At 36.7% G+C, this 18177-nt stretch overlaps 1 protein-coding gene across 3 annotated transcripts in view; it reads left to right on the top strand.

The window, feature by feature from the left end:
• The window catches only part of LOC114054165 (syntenin-1), a 36078-nt gene that overhangs the window by 6921 nt on the left and 10980 nt on the right, over positions 1-18177 (top strand). For 2 of the 3 annotated variants that reach the window (XM_027877323.1, XM_027877324.1), the window contains exons 2-5: positions 3296-3361; positions 8238-8316; positions 15855-15964; positions 17683-17847. In XM_027877323.1, the coding sequence (XP_027733124.1) occupies positions 3311-3361; positions 8238-8316; positions 15855-15964; positions 17683-17847 (405 nt within the window). In that variant the 5' untranslated portion in view covers positions 3296-3310. The remainder of the gene's footprint in view (positions 1-3295; positions 3362-8237; positions 8317-15854; positions 15965-17682; positions 17848-18177) is intronic. The other variant, XM_027877325.1, reaches the window with a different exon arrangement.

Raw genomic sequence — 18177 nt, forward strand, 5'->3', positions numbered from 1 at the left:
GGGGGAGATTTTAGGAGGAAAAATAATGAGTTTCATTTTGAATATGTTGAGTTTAAGCTTTCTACTGGATATCTAGAGGTGATTGAAAGGTAGTTCAGTGATGTGAGATTGGAAGTCAACAGAGATACTGGGGCAGGATAGGTAGATTTGACAACTGGATGGCTCAGTAGGTAAAGCAGTAAGATCTTCAGTCAGGAAGATCTGAGTTCAAATGTGACCTCTGACACTTATTAACTATGTTGCCCTGGGCAAGTTACTTAGCCTCTGTTTACTTTAATCCACTGGAGAAGGAAATGGCAAACCACTCCATTGTCTTTACCAAGAAAACTGTAAGGATAGTATGGATCATGAAAAGTGAGACATGTCAGAGGGAACAGGTAGATATGAGGAAGATTATAATTAAATCCATGTGAGCTGATGAGATCACCAAATGAAGTAGTATGGAGGGAGAAGAGGACCTAGGACAGAACCCAAAACCGTCTGAAAGTCATCAGTTGGTAGGTATTTGTTAATCACTGCTCTAATTAGCTAATCTACATTGTAGCAGCTTTGGTTGCTGCAGTTTTGGCTGCTCTAAGTTTCAGTTTTCTTATCTGCAAAATGGCATTCATAATGGTACTTCACTTACAAAATATTCTTGCCTAAATTTGTTTCTGATTTCTTCTAAGAGTTTAATTCTGTTTTGGACCAATTTGGAGTTTCTTGCAATCAATGATTTCTCAGAGTCTATAAGGTAGTCTTGTAATGAGTAATATTTAGTCAGTCAACAAGAATTTATCAAACACCTCTTATGTGCCAGGCATTCACTATGCTTGATGCTGAAAATAAGACAAAAATAAAAGTCTGCTCCCAAGAACCTTACATTTTAAAGGGGGAACAGTACATGCTTATGTAAGTATATACAAAGTAAATACATGTAGTTAAGGCACTAGCAGTTGTGGATCAAGAAAGGTTTCTCACAGAATGTGGTCCTTGAGCTGAGACTTGAATATTAGTTGATTTTCCTTTATCATATTTATTTGAGGTACTTCGAAGTTTTTGTTTTTATTTTTTTTCTGTCTTCTTTGGTTTATCTGCTTGTAGGCCAGATTTTTGTATAGGTTTTTCTTTTTTTTTTTTAGGCAGTTGGGGTTAAGTGACTTGCCCAGGGTCACACAGCTAGTGAGTGTCAAGTGTTTGGTCTGAGGCCGGATTTGAACTCAGGTCCTTCAGACTCCAGGGCCGGTGCTCTATCCACTGTGCCACCTAGCTGCCCCCTGTATAGGTTTTTCTTGATCAAAATTTCATCTTGGAGCATTTTCCTAATATTCCCTGCCTCCTAATACTTTGGGAGTATTCTTTACCTTTACCACTACAGCACAGATCCTGGCCCAAGCTGGGCTGCTGGGTGCCTTTTGTCTCCTGATGTTGGGGAATGTAGTATGGCTAGGTGGGGGTTAGATCTCTACCCTGAGTAACCTTCAGGCGATAACAACTAGTACAATCTAGGGTTCTAACTCATGTTGCCTTAGTCTTAATGCTTTATTCTACTCTAGTCCCTGTGACCTGGAGCACTGAGTGGAACATACCTTTCATCTGTCACACCTTTCCTTTTTCTTTGGCAGAAGCAGTGTTTACTGCTTCTTGCTTTTTTGGGGTGGATGGTGTGACAGGGTGTTAGAGCAAAGCTGCATGATAGTTTCCTAGAACTGGAGCCTAAATAAATTCTCTGGTGTTATTAATATATGAACTTTTTACCTTGGGTGGTGGTGGTAGTGTTAAATAAGAAAGGGGGTATTTCTGTCTTTTTGTGGATTCAGCTGTATGTATATCTGACAGCATAAGTCCTTGTATATGTCCGCTGCTATAATTTTCAGGGTTTTTTTTTTTTTTGTCTTTTTGTTTTTGAGGTGATTAGGGTTAAGTGACTTGCCTAGGATCACACAGCTATTAAGTGTTTGAAGCCAAATATTAATTCTGGTCCTTCTCACTCTAGGGCCGGTGTTACGTTCACTGCACCACCTAGCTGCCCAAATTATTCTCATTTTTATCTTTTTTGATTGGATAGAAAGATGTCTTGCTAATCTTTTGTGTTTATTCTGTTGATTCTCACAAGTGGATAAAATATTTCCTTTTTGAAGTTGAATAAAAGTATTAGAATGTAATGTGGTCTTCTAAAGATCCACCAAGCAGATCTTAGGATTCTTCAGTTTTAGATAAGATGTAACATGTACCCTACCTTATTCCTACATGGTTTTGATTTCTTCCATAGGTCTTTTATGGAATTCAAATAGGAACAGCCTTGGAACAAGTTGCTGTCCTGCTTTCCTATTTAATGTTCTATGTAGTAGTATTGGATAAGTTGGCAAAATAACTTTTTTCAATTAAATGGAAGTGTTTGGATATGATCTCATTTTCTTATTTTATTTTCCTGTTTCATGCTGTATAACTCCCATGCACCAGGCTTTTATATTCTTTAATATATTTCCAGATAATTTGTGGCACATTTATGAAATTATTTTGGATTAGAATGTTAGTGATAAAAGAAACTTCATAGACCATCTGTCTACTCCAACCCTTCTGTTTTGCAGATAAGGAAACTGTGGCCCAGATTGTGAAATTTACTTGCGTAAGGTCACAGAATATGTTGGTGGTGGTGAGCCATAGAGACTGTGGACCATTCCCTTGATCTTTATGGTTCTTAGACAATCTCTAAGGTTCCACGTGCAAGTGGTCACAGTCTTATCATTTTAAATCCAAAACAATGTGACATAATTGTATGAGTTTGAGAGGGAGTGGAAAAATTGATCCTGACCTTTTGATTTCATTTGTGTTAGAAACTCCCTCTACCATTCAAGTTAACAACCAAAGTGCAATTTATCATATTAGAGAATTTCTTAGGAGCATTGAGAAATGTAAGTAGTTCTCCCACAAAGCCAGGATGTGCTAGAAGCAAGACTTGAACTCACGTCTTCCTGATATCAGTGCTGTCTAGTCATTACACCACACTGCCTCTCACATATAAAATAGTAGGCCTAAAATAGTATTACAGTACTCAAATATTTCATGAACTTAGCTTTAGAGAGCAACAGCAGCTTGGGTTATGAATTGTATGTTCATATTCTTCCATCGTTTGATCTGCTATTGAATGTAACTATTGTATTAAATATTAATACAATATGGTAACTTTATGAACATGTGGCTCTACTATATATTTTTATAAAACAGGGCTTTAAAATAACCATAATTGTATTTTATAAGGTGTTTGCAAGTTATTTGGATTGGAGATATTTAACTTTTTTTCTTCTCTTTTTAGTAAAATCCTGCAAAAATGTCTTTATATCCATCGCTTGAAGACTTGAAAGTAGATAAAGTAATTCAGGTATATTTAAGCATATTTTTCTTTTTCTTTTTTTTTTTTTTTTGGAAGGGTGGGGAGGGGAGGATGAAAGGGGTTACTATAAATATTCTTGATATAAATGAAGAATAAGAATGAATGCTCAAGGAAAAATACTAAAACAGTATTTTTACCTTCTGTTTCCTACCATTACTCTGCAGTTGTTTAGTTGATGACTTGAGATGCAGATTAAAACATGGTTTCTGTGAACTGATTCTTCTCACACAGCTTTTGAAAGTTTGATGCCTCCATTTATAACATCAACTATGACATTACTTGCATCTCTTTGTTCTCTTTTTAGAAGTCATTTATTTGCTCTAATATAGTGAAGCTGTTTTCTACTTTAAGCTGGGCAGGATGGGCAAAATGGTCATCTAGTCCAACCCTTACATCACAGAATAATTTTCAGGATAACACATCTGACAAGTGGTAGTTATCTAGTCTTTGCTCGTAGACACACATTGAGACAGCCCGTTTCACTTTGAAATAGTTCTAGTTGTTAGGAAATTTTTCTTGATATAAAGACCATATTTATTTGATAGTTGTCTCCCCCATTAGATTGTGAGCTTCTTGTGACAGGAAATGTCTTCTGCCTCTTTTTGTGTCTTCAGTATTTTGTACAATATCTGGCACATAGTAGGTGCTTAAGTTTATTTTTTGTGAGGCAGTCAGCATTAAGTGACTTGCTTAGGGTCACACAGCTATTAAGCATCAAGTGTCTGAGGCTGGGTTTGAACTCAGATACTCCTGACTCCGGGGCCAGTGCTTTGTCCATTCTGCCACTTAGCTTCCCCTGGTGCTTAAATTTTTATTGACTGATTGACTTATATATTCTTATGTGAAATGGACCCAGGATCCATTGCTGTTCTGGTTATCTTAGATACGTTCTGTAGCTTATCAGTGCCCTTCCTAAAATGTGGTTCCCAGAATTGAACAAAATACTCCAGATGTAATCTGACCATGGCAGAATAGAGTATAGCTGTCATCTTCTGTTTTCTGAAAGCTATGCCTCTCAATGCAGCCCAACAGCCTGAGGACATTTTTTTTTAATTGGGCTTCATGAAATCTTAGAGACTTTGCTATTAGAGACAATTAAATCATGGCTCAATATTTAGTATATATGCATTTACATTGATGCAATTCTTTTAAGGCTTTGAAACTTTCACAGCTGTGGAGTTAGTTTTAAAGAATATTTTCTTTTGGACAAATCAGTCAGTCACAGCATTTGTTAAATGCCTACTATGTGCCCAGGCACTGTGTTAAGCACTGAGGATACAAAGAAAAGATGTAAAGACAGTTCCTTCTCTCAAGGAGCTCACAGTCTGGTAGGAGACACACAATGCAAGCAACTGTGTACATAAAAAATAAATTGGAAATAATCAACAGAGTGAAGGTGCTAGACTTAAGGAAGGAACAGTAAAGGCTTATTGTAGAAGGTGGGATTTTAGTCGGAAGCCAGGAGACATAGGAGGGAGAGTAAATGGAAATTTATGGAGGACAACCAGTGAAAAGGCATGGAGTTGGGAGATGGAAGGAGGCCAGTGTCACTGGATTGTAGAATACATTGGGATGGGGTGAGGTAATAAGGTATAAGAAGACTGGAAAGGTAGGGTGGAAATTTTGAACACCAAAAGATTTTATATTTGATCCTGAAGGTGATAGGAAGCCATTGGCATTTATTAAGTAGGGAAGTGACATGGTCAGACCTGCATTTTATTTTACTTTATTTTTTCATAGAGAATCTTATTTAGTATTTTATTTTCCCCAGTTACATGTAAAAACAATTCTTAACATTTGTTTTTAAAACTTTGAGTTCCAAATTCTCTCCCTTCCTCTCCCCACCCCTCCAAAAACCATGAGAAGGCAAGCAATTCTGTGTAGGTTATACATGTGTAGTCATGCAAAACATATCCATAATAGTCATGTTGTGAAAGAAAATATAGGAAAAAAACTCAAGAAAAATAAAGTTAAAAAAAGTATACTTCAATCTGTATTCAGACACCATAAGTTCTTTCTCTGGGGATGAATAGCATTTCTCATCACAAGTCCTTCAAAGTTGTCTTTGATTGTTACATTGCTGAGAACGGCTAAGTCATTCACAACCAGTCACCTTACAATATTGCTGTTATTTTGTACACAGTACATTTCACTTTGCATCAGCCCATTCAGTTTTTTTCAGGTTTTTCTGAGAACATCCTGCTCATCATTTCTTACAGTACAATAGTATTCCATCATAATCACATACCACAGATTATTCAGCCATCCCCCAGTTGAAGAGCATCCCTTAATTTCCAGTTCTTTGCCCCCAGAAAAGAGCTGCTGTAAATATTTTTGTACATATAGGAGCTTTTCCTTTTTGTTTTTTATCTCTTTTGGGATATAGACCTAGTAGTGTTATTGCTAGGTCAAAGGGTATGCATAGTTTTATAAACCTTTGGACATAGTGTCAAATCAGACCTGCATTTTAGGAGGATCACTCTGACAGCTGTGTATAGGGTGAACTGGAGTGGGGTAAGACCTGTGGCAAGGAGACCAACTGGTAGTCTATTAAAATAGTCCAAGTATGAAGTGATAAGGTCTTGTAGAAAAGGGAGCATTTGTGAGAAGTGTGATAAAGTAAAATCATCATGCTTTGGCCACAAATTGGATACAGGGACTGAGAGAAAGGGAGGAGTCAAGTATGAGAAGCATAGCTTTCAGAAAACAGAAGATGACAATCACCTAGACTGTGAGCTTAGAAGATTGGAAGGATGATGTTGCCTGATGTGGAAATAGGGAAGTTAGGAGAGGAGAGAATTTTGGGGAGAAATAATGAGATCAGCTTTGGACATGTTGGTTTAAGATATCTATGGAATGTTGAGCTATGGAGCTGTAAGATGCGGCTGCTAGATGGCTCAGTGGATAGAGTGCTGGGTCTGGAGTCAGGGAGACCTGCATTCAAATATAGTCTCAGACACTTAGTAGCTGTATGACCCTGGCAAGTCACTTAACCTCTGTCTTAATCCACTGGAGAAGGAAATAACAAACCACCCTGCTGTTTTTGCCAGAAAAACCCCATGGACAATAGTGGCACGCTGTTTCCATGGGGTCATGAAGAGTTAGACACTACTGAACAACAATAACTAGATGTTAGGAGGTCAGCAGAGAGGTTAGGGTTGGTTAAGTGGATTTGAGAATCAGTGAATCCACAATACTTGATGAGATCACGTCACCAAGTGAATAGTATATAGAAAGAAGAGAATAAGGCCCAGGACACAGAGCCCCTATGGGACATTTACCATTAGCAAGCATGAGCTGGTTAAAGAGCCAACACAGGAAATTGAGGAGCCATCAAATAGATGTTCATTCAGCTTGTACTAAGTTCTCTAATAGACTTTGAAAGATATACAAAGATACCAGGTTCCTGTCTTCAGAAAGCTTATAATTTAGTGCGGGAGGTAAGACAAGGATACAAGTAATTGTAATACAGGATATAATGTAAGTGAACAAAAGTATAGAGTGCTCTGGCAGTTTTTAAAAAGGAAAAAAGGTTAGGTCACTTTTTACTGGGCTTAATTAGTCAAGGCATGTCTAGTATTCAGGAGAATCTTAATTATTACATTTCATTTTTTGATTAAAGTTAAACTATAGCAATTTTCAGGTTTTCTATTCATTGAGGTTTATAGTAAGACTAATAATGAAAAAGTACAGTGAAAGTGTAGTAGCTGAGTTTGTTTTATTCCTCCTTTGATATAAGAAGAGGCCATTTTCATTTGCCATCTTCTTAACCGACTCTTAGACTCCTAGTCCCATTGCTATAGGAAGCCAGTGTAGAGCATTCAAAATAAGAAACTTGTATCTGAATTTGGTGTCTTATAGACAAATATCTGAGTTTAAGATACTCTATATTTTAGGATTGGATCTTACAGCAAAAGGATATCCTTGTTAGTACATGACTTTATAACCTTATCATGAGTTACACATTCTGGGTTCTTTTTGGATATTAAAATTATTCTTTATATGACTTAACGAAATACTTTTAAGTCTTTAACAACCATATCTGTTGTACTATTAAGAGTCTGTGGTAAACATAGTGTATCTTTTGTTGTTGTTTTTTCAAAGCTTAACCTAAAGGTCATTTTTACCAGAGACATTAGCCTTTATTTGTTATAAAATGAGCTTTAGGTCTCTGTAAGTGATTCATGAGGCACAAAATACCTGAGTCTGACTTTGACAAAAATCTCACACTATCATTTTGCCCATTGGTACCTGTAGTCTGTCCTTCTTTTAGTGACATCAGTGAGGAGAACAGGAGGACTGACTCTTCTTTATCCTTTGTAGCGGGGGAGTGCCCCATTTTGGGGCACATACAAAATGGGAGATAAATATTTTTCCCATGGGGCATAGGCTTCCTGTCACATAACTAATAGTAGTCATAAGATTTCAGGCCTGGTGTAGTCTCTGAAATCTACTTTGTTGCTCTGTGGACTTTAACATGGAGTTTAAGGATCATTTCACTAAGTGCTCAATTTATACTGAAATAAATGGATAAGTAATGGTATATAATGCCTCTGATTTTGTACTTAATCTTTTTTAACATTAAGACTAGTCTCTTAACCTTTATTTAGGATGCCAGAATTTGTTTTAGTTTCATTAAAAGTTCAGACTAAGTTATAAGTTAAGTGTACTTACTATTTTCATGAACTTAGGCTGAAGGAGATTTTTTTTTGAAAGATATTACTTATGTGCTTAAAATAATGTTTTCCTGAAGTATTGTAAGACTTTCAGTTTACTTTGAAGTAATGATTACTATGTAATTATAACTGATATTCTTAATATACAACATTTATAGTGTGCACTTCTGTTTTTTTCCTTCATTCAGGCTCAGACAGCCTTTTCTGCAAACCCTGCCAGTGCAGCAATTTTGTCAGATGCCTCTGCTCCCATTTCTCAAGATGGAAGTAAGTAGCTATAGTTTTAAGTTTTTCTAGAAGTCATAGTAGAGTAAAAAGTCAAGTTGGAGTCTGAAAACTTGGGTTCAAATCTCTGCTCTGAGATTTACTAGCTTTGTGATTATAGGAAAATCTTTTACTTTCCTCATCTGTAAAAGGGTGATAATATTACTTGAACTTTCTGCTTTTCAGGGAGGTTGTATGGAAAGTGCTTTGTCTGTGTTCCATAATTTACAGAACTCTTGAAATACAGAAACATGAAAATCTGTTGGGTGTTAGTTTCTTAATTTTCAGGAAGCTTATTGGAAATAAATGTCAGCCCATGAAATACTGGTGATATTAAGAAGAAATATTGAAATTTCAATACGGAACAAAGTACTTCTATCTCATTTAATAGTGATGTTTTTTGTTGAATCATAAATATGAATAAATTGGATCATAGCATATCATCTTGTTGGCATCCCAGCCCATGGAAGCATGAGTCCTTCGTTATGCCATTCCTGACTGTAGTCTGTGTTCTATATCATCTGGTGATGGGAAACGTTATTATATTCTGAGGCAGCATGTCCCATTTTTGGATAGCTCTAAATGTTAAGAAGTTTTTCCTTATAGTGAGCCAAAATATGCAACTCCTGTTCATTTCCCATAGTTCTGTCAGTCATTTAGTCAGTAAGTATTTATTTGTTAAATACTTACTATGTGCTCGGGACTGTGCTGGGCATACAAAGGAAGGCAAAAGAGAATTCTTGCTCTCAAGGAGCTCACAGTCTAATGGGGGAGATGATATGTAAACAGTTCTGTATAAAATGAGATATATACATGATGAATTGGAGGTAATCTAGGCCCAGATAAAACAAAATCTAATCCTTCTTCTATGACATTCATTAAATTTTTGAAGACAGTTACCATGTTGTAGAATTTTAGAAGTATGAGAACATCAGTCCTGTAGTAGGTATAGGTCACCTAGTCTACATACCCCAAAAGGAATCCTCCCGTCCTCCTGCTCCCACAACATATCTTGACCCATGATAGTCTTTCGGTCTTTGCTTGCAGTCCTCCAGTGATGAGGAATGCATTACCTCCCCAAAAAGTCCATTCTTCTTTTGCATAGTTCTATTTTTTAGAAAGTTTTTCCTAATATCAAGCTTAAATTTGCCTCTTTGCAAGTTCTAGTCACTGTTTCTTGTTCTATCTTCTGGGGTCAGAAAGAACATGTCTAATCCCTCTTCCTCACAAGTAGTTTTTCAGGTCCTCTGAGCCTTCTCTTCTTCAGATTAAACATTCCCTGGTTCCTTAAATAATCCTCATTTAAAGTGGTCTCAAGGCCATTGACCATTTTGGTTTTTCTTCTCTGAACACTCTCCACTAGTTTCCTTCCTAAAATGTAGTGCCTACAACTGAACAGGTACACCAGTTTTGGTTTGATCATGGCAGAGTAGTATAGTAGAACAAACTCTCACCTTTTTCTTGGACACTCTCACCTGAAGATCACATTGGCTTTTTTTCCCTGCTCTACACGCTGCTGACTCATGGAGCTTATAGTCTGCTGAAAACCCTAAATCTTTTTCAGACTGATGCCTAGTCATTCCTCCTCTATCTTGTTCTTGTGACAGTGATTGTTTTAACCCATGCATTCCTATTAAATATCATCTTATTAGATTTAGCCCACTATTCTAACCTGTCATCATTTTGGATCCTTAGTTTGTCATAAAGTGTTAACTGTCCTTCCCAGCTTTTGTCATCTGTAAATTTTATGAGAATTTTCTGTTTTTATCTAAGTCATTAATAAAATTGTGAAATAACACATGACCAAGCTGAAAACCTTTTGGATTACACCACTGGAAACATCCTGCCAAACTGATACCAAATCATTATAGCTAATTTTTAAGTTCAGCCATTTAACCAGTTCTGAATCTGTCTCATTGTGTCCTCTAGTCTGGAAGTATCAAACTGATACTACAGAACTCCAAGGGCCTCTGGAACCATATTAAAATATAATTGGGGGGCAGCTAGGTGACGCAGTGGATAGAGCACCGACCCTGAAGTCAGGAGGACCTGAGTTCAAATCCGGCCTCAGACCAAACACTTGACACTTACTAGCTGTGTGACCCTGGGCAAGTCACTTAACCCCAATTGCCTAAAATACACACACACACACACGTGTGTGTGTGTGTGTGTGTGTATAAAAAAATCAGGAAATGTTTAACAAAAGTAAAAATACAGCACAACCTGGATAATGTTAATTTGGGGCTTTCTAAGTCAATATGTGGCCTACAGGGGATATTTCTGTTTGAGTTTGATACCATTGATCTAGTCCAGCCCTTTCTATATTTTTCGCAAGAATAAAGCATTAGATACTTTCCAATGCCTTTCTTAAACCTAGGTTTGGACTATACCTGTAACATTTTCCAGTCTACCAGTTTAATATTCAGATGAGTATTCAAGTACTGACTTTGTCAAAAGAAATAAATTTAATCTTGCGTGATCGGTACTTGAATCCAAACTTACTCTTTGTAATTACTGTTTCATTTTCTGGATGTTTACTAAATCTGGTCTTTAATGTTCAGTTTCAGAATTTTGCCAGTAATTAAAGTTAAGCTTCCTGGCCTATAGTTAGACTGAGTTCTTTTCTCCTTTTTTCAAAATATGGTCACCATTTGTTCTTCTCTGTTCCTGTAATATCCCTATTATTCTTTATAATCCGTCACATATGTAATTGACAGGAGTTTGTCTTCTGAATGAAGCAGAAATTAGAAAAAGCAAACTTGGATTCATCAAGTACTGATCATACAAGATTAAATTTATTTCTTTTGATAAAATCAGTACTTGAATACTCATCTGAATATCTGAATATTAAACTGGTAGACTAGAAAATGTTATAGGTATAGTCCACATCTTCTAGTTCTCTTAGTTCTCATCTCAGATTGCTTTTATCTTTATGTGGCATGGTTTCCAGTCTTCTCACCATCCTATTCACTTTCCTGTAGACATATTCCAGCTTATCATTGTCACTTTTTGTAATATCAAACTGATTGCATTAGCTCATTTGCTAGCTATGTCATAAACATTGCTAACTTATACTGAATTTGCAGGTAAGTAAAATACAACTTTTTTAAAATGAATTTTTATTTACCCGTATCCCCTATATCTTATATGTATTTTTTTATCCAAACCTATGATTTCATCAGTGTAAGTAGCTTCCAGTATTGAACATAATGCCATCAATGCAGCTTTTCAAATCATCAGTTATAGCCTTGTGGCTTGAGGCATTAAGAGGCTAATTGACTTTCTTATGATCACTTAGGTATCATAGAATATATGTGGGGGTGTGTAGCTATTACATGTCAGTGTCATGACATGAAATCCCAAAGTTCCTGACTTCAAAGTTTAAGTTGGGGGGTGGAGGAGGGGTGGTGGTGGGGAGGGGAATGGGTGGTATATTGTTAAGCACACTACATTGGCTAAATGGCCGGCCTTGAAATCAGAAAAATTGGGACTTCATGCCATGCCACAGAAACATACTAGTTACACAGCCCCAGATATATATTCTCTCTGTATCTACACCTATATCTGATAGATAAAATCTGAGATGTTATCCCTATTAAATTGCATTTTACTTTATTTGGCTTATTGTTCAAGACGAGATATTTTTGGATTTGAAAACTCTCGTCTATTGTATTAGCTACTGCGTCTAGCTTTATGTTATTCAAAAATTTGGTAGCACGCATGTGGCTTCTATGATGAAGTAGCAGGAAGCAGTGTACTTCTGTCCACAAAACTCCTCCAGACAGACAAAATCCTGATGGGTAAATCCAAAAGAAGTCTCAGTGAATCCTTTGTCTAGAGAGACAGATAGAGAGGTCTTCTGACACTGGAGACTGGATTAGGCAAGAGCATATCACGTGTAGAGCATTCTAGCATCTTGGGAAAGACTGTACACTGGAGTAATGGGAGGTGCCAGACCCATATTGGAGCCTGTGACAGGCTTTGTCAACCTTCCTAGTTTTGGGTCACAGATGCAGAGTGGACTGAGATATGAGGATCTGTGCACAGAAGTGGTGTTCCAGGGTAGGGAGATTTTGGGTGGTGAAAAGAAGAAGGAGGAAATTCAGAAGCAAGTAGCAGTGGTTGGCCCAGACCCCCGAGGAACAGAGTAGGATCTCAGTTTCAACATCTAGCCCAGCCTGCAGAAGAATAGTCAGGGCTGGAATTCCAGAGGAACCTGTAAGTCACTTTGAACCAGCAGGGCTTCTCAGCTGGCTTAAAGGGGCTGAGTATAGCATCATTCTACTATTGATCAAACCAAAACAGGTTAAGAACTTGGAAGAGCTCAAAACAAGGGATGCAGCAAACAGACTTTGCGTTGGATCATATCATTTTGGGAACACTAAAAGTTTGCAGGTTCCTAGACTGTTCCTGAGATCCTAGAATACCACAACACTCAATACCTCAAGAAAACAGCATCAGAACTGGCCTGCCTAGACCTTCCTTTGAGAAGCATGGCAGAACCTAGATGTAACATAAAGGAAGTCCAGGGGCAGGGAAGCAGATGGAAAGAATGGGCAAACAAACAAACAAAAAAAAAAACCTACTCTAATGCGCTCTTATAGTGGAAGAGATGCTCAGGATACAAACACAGAAGATAACTTCAAAATATCTATAATATTTAATAACAATGCCTTACCTTAGGGAAAAAAAACACAACTTGGACACAAGCTAAACTAGAATTCCTAGTGGAGATGAACTAAGAGGTTTTTTTTTTTTTTTCAATGAAAAAATGTTCTTATAAATGAAATGAAGGTGTGTGAGGAAAAAAATAAAAAGAAATGAGCTGCGGAAGAAAGAATTGGAAAGTGAATTAACACCTTGGCACAAGAAGTACAAAACCTGGCCCAAGCACGCAAGAAAACTGTCCGAATCTCTCAGAACCAGAGGCCAAAGTGGAAACAGAAAGAATCCACTGGTAACCTCTTGGAAAAAATCCCCAAATAAAAGCTCCCACAAACATCATAGCCAAGACCCAGAGCTTCTCGGTGAAAGAAAAAAAAAAATGCTACAGAAAACCAAAAGGAAAGAATTCAGATACCAAGAACCACAATCAGGATCTCACGTGATTTAGCAGCCACCACTATAAGGAGGGGAGAACTTTGCATATGATGTTCCAGAAAGCAAAGGACAAGGGCTTATATCCAAGAATAACTTACCCAGCAAAACTTGAGTATAATACTGCAGCAGAAAAAATGGATCTTTAATGAAATAGAGTGCTTCTAAGCATTCCTGATGTAAAGGCCAGAATTACACGAAAACTTTTGAAGATCAAAAACAGCAGTTAAGAGAAGCATAAATAGTTAAACAGGAATGCATAATGCTGTTTGACTAAACAAGGATAAATAGTTTTATGCTGGTATAAGTTGATGTATATATTTCCTCTCTGAGTGCTAGCATCATCAGTGGTCAGAGGTAATCTTAGTAGAAAAGGCCTGGGAGTTCTGTTATGTCTTAATGATTTTTTTTTAAATTTATTTTTAGTTTTCAACATTCACTTCCATAAGATTTTGAGTTCCAAATTTTCTCCCCATATCTCCTCCTTCTACTCCAAGACGGCACATACTTTGATATAGGCCCTACATATACATTCATACTGAGCCTATTTTCACATTAGTCGTGTTGTAAAGAAGAATTAGAACCAATGGGAGAAACCATGAGAAAAAAGAAACAAAAAAGAAAATAAAGAGAGAGCAGATAATACTCCTTGATATTCATCAGACTCCATAGTTCTTTTTCTGGATGTGGACAGCATTTTCTATCATGAGCCCTTTGGAGTTGTTTTGGATCCTTCCATTACTAAGAAGAGAGGAATCTATCAAAATTAGTCATTGCACAGTGTGGCTGTTACTGTGTACAGCGTTCTCTTGGTTCTTCTCACTGCACTCAGCATCAGTTCATATAAGTCTTTCCAGGTTTTTCTGAAGTCTACTTGCTCATCATTTTTTTTTTTTTTTTTTTGCACAGTAGTATTCCATTACATTCATATACCACAACTTGTTCAGCCATTCCCCAACTGATGGGCATCCCTTCAATTTCCAATTCTTTGCCACCACAAAAAGAGCTGCTATAAATATTTTTGTACATGTGGGTCCTTTTCCCATTTGTATGATCTCTTTGGGATACAGCCCTAGAAGTGGTATTGCTGGGTCAAAGGGATATCTTGATTATCTTTAAAAAAGAATGGAAAGAGAGGAAGAGAAATACACAGGGAGGAGAGAATGTGGGAACAGCGTACACTTGAATCCCTCTCTCTTCTAAATTTGTTAAAGAAAGGAAGAATACACATATATGAAGTTGGGTACAGAGATACACTTCATTCAGCAGGGAAATAGGAAAGAAAGGGGAGAAAAGGGGGAGGAGGAATGAGAGAAGACAGAAAGGAAGGGTTCTAACAAAACTCTAATGTTGTACAAAAATATTAATAGCTTTTTTGAGATGGCATAGACTGGGAATCTAAGGGGATGCCTAATTGGGGAATGGGCAAATAATTTGTGATGGATAAATTGTTGAAATACCATTGTGTTCTAAGAAGTGGTGAAGGGATGATTTTAGCGAAACTTGAGAAGACTTGCATTTGAATGATCTGATGCCTAGTGAAATAAATGAACCCAAGAGAACAATTTTTATTGCAGTATGGTAAAGGCAAACAGTTTTGAAAGAATTAGGATCTCAGTATAATGAGTATGATTCCAGAGGAGTAATGATTAAACATGCTGCCTTCTGATAGGGAGGGGAAGGACTCAAAGTACAGAATAAGACATTTTTGGGGGGTACATAGCTAATGTGGAGATTTGTTTTGATTGACTATGTAATTGGATTTTTCTTTAATTCTTGGCATTTTGGGGGGGGCAGGTTGTAGGATGAGAAGGCAGATTTTGCTGATCGAAAAATAAAGTTTTTAAAAATCATTGATTAAAACATGTTCAGCAGAATGCTGACTCAGTTTACTCTACCTTATTGAACTTAATTGTAATATAAAAATAAGATCTAAGCAATTGTATATTTACTGGAGTTGCTGGTCCACTGAACATGTAGTTGCAGATCTACATTGGTGGGAGGAGTTTCCATACCAGTGAATTCCTCGCAAAAGTAGAAGTACAAATCTCGACCAATAGATTTATTTATTTAAAGTAATTGCAAATATAGGAAGTAAGGTTGTGAAATGCTTTGGTAAGTATCAAGGAAAAATCCTTTCTAAAAATTCTTAAATATGGAGCAGCAGTCTCCTATTTCATTTTCTGTAGCACGTCTCATCCCTTTGTCTTTTGTGTTGTTTTTTTCCCCAAATGTGAGTTACTCCTATCAAAATCTCCCGTCTCTGACACTATATAGGTAGGGAGCATAGGGAAGCTATCTTAACAAATGACTGCTTTGCTTATCCTGTTTAAAGTTGAACATTATTGAGTAAAGTAGAAGCTCATGTATATATATATAAACTGTAAGTTGTGTTTCTATTCCTGTAATTTTCTACCTTAAGTTACTTAGTTTCTTTTTCTTAGGTCTCTATCCTAAACTATATCCCGAACTCTCTCAGTACATGGGCCTGAGTTTAAATGAAGAAGAAATATGTACCAACATGGCCCTGGTTCCTGGAGCAACATCTCAGGGGGTATGTAAAGTAGAAGTAATTTACAATTTCATAAATTGTACTTAGCATATAGTTAATGTGTAACTGTACCTTTATGTAATTAATGTATACACATTATATCTCTGATAGTTTTAGAATCAACAGTATTATTAGAGTTGGACTTGGACCTCGGGTCCAAAGGGAGTGACGAGATCTAGGACTGGAACCTATGTCCTTTTATTCACAATCTAGCCTGTACACGGATATCCATACTACATTCCAATTCTTATTCATTACAGTTTAGTATTTGCACATGCCCAGGGTAAAACTTGTGTGTTTTATAGCATTTGGAGGAAAAGTCCATTTGAACTATTATTTCTGCAAAATACTGTATCTTAACTTATATATAATATTCATTTTGTATAATTCTTTCTACATTTTCCCCTAACCCTCTCCAGATATTTCAATGTTTAGGAGACTGATGACCAAGTGATCTTGCCTGAGTTGAATTTAGAATTGCTTCCTTATTAGGCTACCTGACAAATCAGTACCAGAAGAGCCCTGCCTAATCAAAATGTCATTAAACATAGAGAGACTAGAATTATTCATTTAACTGTTATGGGTCAGGTGTTTGAGATGTTTATTCTCCTAATGTCTTATGCAGATTTCTAAGAGGTAAGACAAATGCAGGTTCCTTCCATCAGGCAGGCAACAAACTTGCCTTCACTTTAATCTTTTACTCTTGAGCTTGCCATTACTGACAAATGTATCACCTCCCTGTTCAAGAACTCTGAAATTCCCTTATTTGGTTATATTGTATTGGCTTTCCACTTACTTTCTCATCCAATACCAAATTCTACTCTTTAAACATGCTGTGACCTCCATTTTCTCCAAGGCCAACTCAAATGGTACTTCCTACATGAAGCTTTCACTGATTACTTGCCAGTATGACCTGATCTTTCCTTCGTCTGACTTCACATAGCATTTTTCAACATGCCTGTTTTGCATTTATCACAATCTTACATAGTATTGCATATTTATGTTTTATTTATCTCCCTAATAGAAAGTTCCATCAGGGTGGAGATTGTGTCTTGTTTAAATTTTGTGTAACTCTTAATGTCTGCCATTGTGTTCTGCTCAGAGATGCTTAATAAATGTTTGTTGAATTTAACAAAATGAGTAGCTGAGCTTCTGCTTTCATTATAGAGTTAATCATTTTTATAATCAGTTTTTTACACAGCGTGATTTTATTACCTTTCTGTGAAAAGTCTGCTTGAAGGTAGCAGGTTGTTATTTCAGGATAGGTAAAGAGTCCAGTTTCTTCTCTTTTACATATTATGGGCCATTAGAGTCTAATAATAGATGGAAATATGCAAAAAGGTTATTGATAAAATTGAAGCTTCAGCAACTTTTCTTGTACACAAGCCTTTTTTTTTTTTTAACCTGTGCATCTGGTTTGCATAACCCATCAGTTCTACCAAGAGATACTGGAGGTGGATTGACTACATGCATAAAATGCAAAAAGTACAAAGGAAGTAACTATGAGAGAGACAGACATTAAAATGGTAGAGATGGAGGATATAATTATGGAACAAGGTCCCATTATGAGAAAGGTATATTTAGTTTTATTAAGAGACAAGATATTTTAGTAGAAAAACCTGTTTAAAAATGTTATCTTTAAGAGTATGCACATGACTATAAATTTTTGTTTTAAATATGTATAAAAAAGCTTTTCTAAATATAACATTATCCGCTTTTAGCAGCAATTGGTGGCCAGGCCTTCTGCTGTGAATTATATGGTGGCTCCTATAACTGGTAATGATGCTGGAATTCGAAGAGCAGAAATTAAACAAGGAATCCGGGAAGTCATTTTGTGTAAAGATGAACATGGAAAAATTGGCCTTCGACTTAAGTCAATAGACAATGTGAGTATTTGATTTTTCTTTTTCCTTCTTTAGAGGTATAAATTTTTCCATACTTATTTTTCTGCCTCATTGTGACATGGAGGTTCCCCATGCTTCTCTTGAAGGTTGGGCTAGTAAACATAGTTTCTGACTATAGTCCCAGTGACATACTGTTTAATTTCTGAGAACCTGCCTAGATAAGTATCAGCCAATAGGCTGGTCACTAGGGGATGAATTCTTTGGCCATAGTAACCTATCAACTCTGATGGGCTGGCCATGTTGTTTGAATATCAAATGTATGTTTGCCTAAAAGGCTATTTTACAGAGAACATACACAATACATAAGGCAAG

Source organism: Vombatus ursinus, unplaced genomic scaffold (assembly GCF_900497805.2).
Source record: "Vombatus ursinus unplaced genomic scaffold, bare-nosed wombat genome assembly UNPS02014812.1, whole genome shotgun sequence".
Taxonomy (NCBI): Eukaryota; Metazoa; Chordata; class Mammalia; order Diprotodontia; family Vombatidae; genus Vombatus; species Vombatus ursinus.